The following is a 7795-nucleotide window of genomic DNA, read 5'->3' as shown; positions in this document are numbered from 1 at the left end:
GACATTGTTGCACTTTTATTCCTGCTGAAATTAATCGGCATCTGCGTTTGCAAACTAAAAGAATATCATGATCTCCTGCCATGTTGTGCATAAGACTCCTATAATTTCCCAGCGTCGTCGTGAAAAGTGAAAAATACTGGAGAAATAACACAGCGATGTTTTAAAATGGCTCGATCAAAGTAACACCTGTAGCAGTTCAGAAGGCGCGGCAACAGGAATAAGAAAATAGTAGACAGCTTCAACAATTTCCCGTCTGGTATAAGATAACAGATGAATCAGCATATAAAAGCAGTCTGCTATAACTCTTATGTAACTATAATCACTACCTCCACCTTCCCATCCACAACCACCCTGAAAGGCCCAAAAAGGGGGAAATGGAAAATAATACAGGCAGGGTAAAACCCTTGAATCGGCAGCAAGGCAGTACCAGAAACAAACTGCAAGTTGGAAGTTTCAACTGTACTACTGAGCCTCATCATCGGCAAAGTTTTCAGAAAGACCGCGCTGTGACAACCGGTAGTAGAGAATCCCCATCGTTGCTATACATGCCCTGCATTAACAGCACATTAATGCAGGTTAATTAAATCAAGAATAATAAAATCTTGCATCCAACACAAACTAAAAGGCAAAATTAAAATAAGGAAATGAAACACATCTTAAAGTTTTTCATTAGACAGACTATTAGCTTTACAGGACTCACATCTAAGACATACAGAACTGCTTGCTATGTCACAAATCAAGCTAACAGAATGAAGGAACAGACATATCTATTTATTTATACACATAAAATCAAGAATATAGAAATGGATATCATACTAGACGAACACTCTGATAATAAATGGTGCGACATCTCTAAAGAAAAAGAAAAAATAATTTGCACAGCTAGCAACCTTGCTGATTGTACAGAACTCAAATTAAAAACATAACACTGCGAGTACCAATTTCTGGTTGTTTCCCTCAAATTTGCTAGAAATATGGGTAGGAGGCCACTCAAACAGAGACCCAGATGAATCAAAGGGGAAAACTAACAGTGCTGGCCATCTTATATATTCAAACCACAAAATAATCATTTACTTCTGAATATATTACATATTCGATAATACAGTAATAAAACTTCAGCCATGTAATATCCGTTTTGAACATTACTTAACGAAATTAAGATCCATTCCAGGAGAATATTAGTCAGAGGCTAGAACAATTGCATGGCAGAAACCTTACATGATTGCCATTGCAAGTAAGATCTTTGTGGGATCGATTCGTGATGTCCTCTGATGTCGTGACCGGCCTTCTGGAGCATCATTTTCCTTTTTAGGGGGTGCTGTAACTGGTAATGTTGGCAGTGCACTAGACCAAAAAGGTAGCAGCATCCTTAAAAATTTGTGACGATATGTACCTGTAAACTGAAGCTTCATAAGAAACAAGCACAACCATCTTTTGAAATAAATGTTCCACCTAGAATTGACTAGTTATATATGAACCAATCTAAATAGTCTTGCGCATTTCCAGCATATATATACATGTACATTTCATGTTAGATGTATCACAGCCCTGGGAATATAGGTGTATTGCAAGAGAAGGGTGGTAGAAGACGAGGTTAACACATCAAACTGAGATACAATAAGATAGTAATTATCTTGTGAGTGATTGGAAACATGACTAGTGTTTGGCAACTAATTTGAGACAGAAATGTCACCTCGAATATTGAAAAAAAATCATATGACAAAAGCTCGGTAACTCAAGAAAAGAAGGACCTGACATAAAGACGGAAGTAGAAAATAGATTTTTGGTAATGGCATTCTTACCCCTTTTAGTGTACTTTTTGCGGTTTGCATCTTCATCATCAGCATAATAAGACATCTCTGAATTTTGTCTCTCAACATAGTTAGCACCTTTTCTTGTCGTGGCACTAGGCTACATAATGAAGGAATAGGATCACTAACTCTGCTTAAGGTGAACAGAAAACAAACAGACACTAACTATATACACGAGGATATGTCATGACTTACCCCGTGCGGGCTTGGACTTCTGATGAAATTGGGCTCCTGCTCTGGGAACTTTGTTGCTATGGTACTAGGACCATCTATTTCAACTATTTCTGGTTCCACATGACTAAGAGTCCCAGAAGAGTACATCCCAGCAGGATATGTATCCCCCTGGGAGAGTACCGCTGATGATAAAGTTGCATCTTTCGAAGAGTTAAGCATGTTTGCATCAGTAGATTCACCAGAATATGATAGACGCTTAAGGGGGTCTGAAGCAAATGCAGGGGGTGTGCGGGCATCAGCTTTAGGCATTGTCACAAAATGATTCCCAAATACATTCTTCTCCAGACCAGTCTGCGACATGTTACAAAGTGCAAGCTTTGTCAAACAGTGCAGTAAATATACTTAGCTGCAAGAGTCGTGGTTCATAGGTAAATGTGTAATAGTGCACCAAAGAAGAATTTATTCGCACAAATAAAAACAAAGGGAAAACATTTAAGGAAAATTAGTGGTTTTGATCTTGCAAGAAGGAACTGATTTGAAGGACTAACCTGGACTACTGCTTCCTTCAGTTTAGCATGGAGGCGGGAGCCTGTATCTTTAATACTCGAAGGAGGCCATATCTGTCAGGAAATAACTATGTCACATGTTAAGGTTAAAAGAACTGTTGGAGCCTCAAAGTAATAGCATATCAAGCCAGAGATTAGCTTACAGGAATTGAACATGAGGGGCAGACAAATCCTGCTGGTGCTGTTTGTGCCGGAAAACTTTGGACATGTGATATCAAGCATTTTGTGTGCATCACATCTAAAAGATGTCAAGAAGACAAAATATATCGTGTTATATTTAGTGAAGGTGGCTCCAAGAGACGAATGGATTCATATATTCTACTTGAAGCAATACATACGGAGGCAACCCAATCGTGTAGTTTCTTCGCTTGCAGCTTCTAGAACTAAATTACACAAAGAGCAGTGTTGTGGCCAGTCATAATCAGAATTAACAACCCATTCAGCATAGTTTTTCACCTACAGAAAGTAAAAAAGAGGATATTAGTTTTGTAAAATTAATGTTACACGATTACTTTTAACAGAATTGTAAGAATATAAAGCATTTTTTTACGTTTGGTTATGAAAGTAGCTGATATGAAGCCCATAGCAACATTATATACTTACATGTGATTATTAAATTTCTCTTCACGCAAAATAAACAGAACAGGAAAATGATATGATCATAGCATGCACATATATGGTGTCACAAAATTTTACAGCATAGATGCAGCAATAGGACTAAGCAACAATACTGAATTCCAAATGTTTCAGTAAGAAAGTGGAGGTGGAAACTGTAGGGCTGTAAATCTGTTATATAGGGCCAAACTAGAGAGGAAAAAAAAGATGGATCTAACTTATAGTCAGGTCTCTCCCAGTGCCCTACGTAGGCTCTCTTAGCATGACACATCAGATTTTTGTCTATGTAATTCATAATTAATGACGAGATGATGGAACCATCACTTATCTAAGAAACCATCTCTACACGGAATCCAACACATATATCATTCTTATAGTATCATCCAATAAAAGTCAAGTATCTTAATAAAAGTGGGGGCTACTCCAATATTAAGCATATGTAAGATACAATACATTGGGGTAGTTGTCTCTAAAAATCTACCATCTCCTAAGAGAGCGCACTAAGAGCCAATGCATTGTAAAAAATATGATACTCTAGCAGCAACACCAGGCATAAAAATGTTGTCTCAGCAGCTATTTGTTAAACAGTACTCACATGTGATCCAATCTTCTATCACACTGTAAACAAGTATATTTCACATTACAAACCTATATTACTAGCACATTTCAAAGCATATGCGAGACCATATATTTGAAAGGGCACTCATGTCCAGCAAGCTTAATGCCAATATACAACAGCTAACATGAGAGACAAACTTGTGATACACTATAGACACTAAACAGGATGGAGCACATTGAGCAAGCACATATTAACCGCTATGCCTTTTTCTGAGCTAATTGGGAAGAGGGGATCAAGTCGGAAAGCTCACCACGCATAATTGATGTTCTGGGAAGCAGATGCACTCGCCGCAGACCGGAACCTGGTGGACGAAGCAATAAACCCTCGTCGCCTGAAAATCCAAAGCAAGCACACACGCCCTGTCAACACAAAATTCAGGCAGCACTGACAAATCTCAACACGCCAGCAGTAAATCCAAGAACCCCAGACTAAAATTTCGAATCCGCGCTCGCAGTGCCCTCTCAGATCCAGGCCACGCGAACGCCAAATCCGCCACCGCGTACTTCCCCTGCCCAGATCCAAAATCCCCCCTCACATGTCGACGCGCAACAGAAAGAACACGCAGGACACCGCAGGGGCATCGTCGAATAGGTGGAGAAATGATCAAGAAGTAACCTTGCGGCATTTGCAGACGACCATCGCCGAGGAACCGGAGAAAAGAACCGGGAGTCGGTACGGGCAGCAAGGGGAGAAGCACGGCAGATCTCGCAAAGATGGAACGGAGTTTCGTGGGGTTGCCTTAGAAATGTTAACCGGTAGTAATCGCGTAACCAAAGCTTTTGGGTCTTTAAAAAAGGAGACGCAATTTTTGGGCTGAGTCGTGAGATTCTCCGGGTAAGAGTTTTTTTTTACCGGTAGGAGTTTTTTTTATGCTTGAGCGCACTTTATTAAAACTAGTGGAATGCCCGTGCGTTCCTACGAGTTATATTTTTTCTCATACATCCCGACGTGTTTCGGTATCAGTCGGGCGCCCGGTGTGCTCCCAAAAAATCCAACTGTCTGAACAGTCCGGATTTCCTAAAATTCAGCCCATATGTAAGGGGGGAAATGTGCATGTCCGGACTATCGCCATGCTATCTCCAACACGTGGCCCAAAAAAACCTACCTCATGACACACTCTTTCTTTTTTCAGTCGGATCCTTCCATTCCCGCTCAGTTTTCCGCTATAGCAGGACATTTATCGCTGGAGCCCTCTCCTGATGACGCCCACCTCATTTTCGCCATGACGCCCTCTCTCCTTCACACAGTACTTCCTCATGGAATGCCTCGTGAAACCACCTGGGCTATGAAGATAGATCTGAATGCCGTGCATTACCACGAAGCAAAAGAATGATGTTTGTTGTTGGTCATGCAACTGATACGCCATCGTGTTGTTATTAACTATTGAAGCAACCAACCAATGCATTTACACTTCTATCCTAACCAAAAAAATGTACTACTTTATCAAAAAAATATGAACCGCTTGCTCATTCAATTTGTTGCAAAGCCATCTCTAATGAAATGCAATTTGCCATATTTTTAAAAATAAGGAAAATATTTCACTCAGACAGCCATAACTAAACAGACCAACCACATCCCTCATCTCGCTCACTCTCATCTCTCACTCTTCTCACAAATCCATTAACTGATGATCTAAGTGAGCTAGTGATAGTCTCGTCGTGGTAGGCTAGCAACAAGGGACAAGGGCAGTAACCGCTCTAATATCTTAGTGTTATTACCTCTTCTATACTGGACCCACACTCCATCTCAGGCTCTACCATGACGGCAATGCGCTCATGTGTTGCCATGGAAAAAGAAAACTATGAATAGAAATGTTCGTTCAAAGCATGAAAAAATTGTGAAGAGAAGCCTCAACTAAAATTATCTCTAACAAAAATGTATCATAAGTCAACTCATAGGCAACAAACATGATTCAGAAAAATACCATCAACAATTAGTCCCTCATTCATTGTTCTCGGAGTCGGTTGGGTATTGCCTAGGCAAGAGAGGGCACATCGGTGGCCCGAGAAGCACTCCTCTAAGGCGGAGGTAGAGGCGAGTCTCTCGATGTCGTGGGCCTAGATTACAGCGCCCTCCTTACGGGCGTATCTAGCAAGACAAACTAACAACTGACTAAAGCTATCTAAGTCACCAAACATTGTTCTCTGCAAACCTTTTTGTTGAATATAAGAATAATGCAATTTTGAATTATAAAAAACAAGGCAACAAACATCTTTAATGGAAGACTAATATTTATTTCTTAACTGCAATAATAAAACTACACTAAAAATATAAATACTTCTTCTGAATACAAATATTAAAGGAATGATAAATCACAGAACGCGAGTATATGCCGACATTCGTGCTATGTAGTTAGACTGCCTATACATAGAGCAGATCCATGACTTGAAACATCATTTCATTATAAGTTTGAAGACAAATGAGGTCTGGTCATAGACTAAAATATGTGCACATGAGCTATCAAAGGCCATGCTAAAAAGCATATTAGCAATGATAATTTTAGTGAAATCTTCACATGAAGTAAGAGCATGTTTGAACTTGATCAATCTAAATGTGAATTCCTTATAATGACCTCAACACTCCTCAAGTATCTATGGATGCAAACATATATAAGTTTGTGATATGGTGTAGCACTAATGCTACATAAACAGCAGGAATAAATAAAAGGTTTGTATAAGCACATGTTAAATCAAAGCAAGTCTTCAAGACATCTTTGATCACTCAATCTGTGCTAATACGACTGCTAAGTGCAGGAGAAAGTCTGAAATACACAAATTGCAAAAACTACAAAAATACACAAACAATAACAACCAACTATAAATGGGTATTGATCCCTCAAGAATCAAGCCCACCAAAACCACCTTTAAAGGTGTCATACCAGGGGTAGAGGCCTGCTGTACGGGCTCAATATCACTGGAAGTGGTCTTCCGATCCCCAGATAATTTCTGAAGCGGAGAATTAGTCTTCGATATCGTCCCCTTCCGCAGTGGTTATCACGCCCAGCTCGGACGAACCGCATTTGCTCGTTTCAATGCGGTGCCGCACTATGCCTACCTTAAGCTCAAGATGCTCGGCCCTCGCGGTGTTATAACAATCAATGGAAACACGGAGCGCTCCCTCCGTACGGAGGAGCACACCGCGGCCCTCGCAGCAGAGTACAGAGTAGCCTTATTAGGCAAAACCTCAATTCGGCAATAAAGCCCCCGGACACCGTCAAGCGAGTCCGAGCTACTCTGCAACAGGACCGTCCGGCTCGTCCAGAGCTCAGCTAGCAATCCGGCCTTCGTCCCAGCCCCAATGAAGTGGTGAAATTCGTGCCACGCGTACACAACTACGCACTTAAAATGCCATGGGCATGGACGGAGGCACAGCTAGACCGCGGTCCATAATGCGGCTCAACCACTCCTGGATCCGCATACTTCACTTTTTCTCTTTCTTTCAGGTGTTTTCTCTTCTCGAGGCCTTTTCTGATAAACCTGCTCATCGGACCCATAGCGGGACGGATACACCAAGGAGCTCGGACATACAAGGGAATACCCAGGTGGTCTCTGCTAATGATCGTCATGCCTGTTTTAAATACTCACACGCAGCTCGCTCTTGGTCATGTCATGTTAAATAGCCTTATTTGCTTATTGCACTACCTGTATACATACGCCTTGACGTATTAATCAAATTACAATGAAAAATAACTCGCAGTGTCTGCTCATTACCTATTTTTTTCCTTGTCTATCTATTTTCAATTGCACCCGTACATTCTGGTACGCCTTAATTCGTCAGGAGCTTCATTGCACCCCATAACACGGCAAGAAAGTCCGAACACTTTTACAGTATAGTTCGGCACCCCGAACTTATAGCATTATATGCATCGGCTCTGAATCATGTCTTTGGTCAATAGTTGGGTTGCCCGGCTCCTATGCTTGCTACCTTACGTTCCGCTATATCGGCTAGGGTAGTAAAGGGAGAACTACTGCGATTGTGTCCCGGTTCTTCCGGACGAGCACCTCAGTAGA

The 7795-nt window shown here is 41.0% G+C and overlaps 1 protein-coding gene across 1 annotated transcript; it reads right to left on the bottom strand.

Annotated features, from left to right (window-relative positions):
• Nucleotides 1-218: 218 nt before the first annotated feature.
• LOC123116331 (zinc finger protein-like 1 homolog) lies at nt 219-4624 on the bottom strand. Its single transcript, XM_044537300.1, has 9 exons — nt 4401-4624; nt 4036-4116; nt 2890-3007; nt 2695-2789; nt 2534-2605; nt 2007-2336; nt 1803-1911; nt 1219-1393; nt 219-550 (listed from the first exon to the last, which is right to left on the bottom strand). Exons 1-9 carry the CDS (start codon nt 4422-4424, stop codon nt 463-465), a joined length of 1092 nt encoding a protein of 363 aa, XP_044393235.1. The 5' UTR covers nt 4425-4624; the 3' UTR covers nt 219-462.
• Nucleotides 4625-7795: the final 3171 nt, after the last annotated feature.

This window comes from Triticum aestivum, chromosome 1B (genome assembly GCF_018294505.1).
Source record: "Triticum aestivum cultivar Chinese Spring chromosome 1B, IWGSC CS RefSeq v2.1, whole genome shotgun sequence".
Classification (NCBI taxonomy): Eukaryota; Viridiplantae; Streptophyta; class Magnoliopsida; order Poales; family Poaceae; genus Triticum; species Triticum aestivum.
Note: the sequence above shows the minus strand (reverse complement) of the source record. Positions and strands in the feature narration are given on the sequence as shown.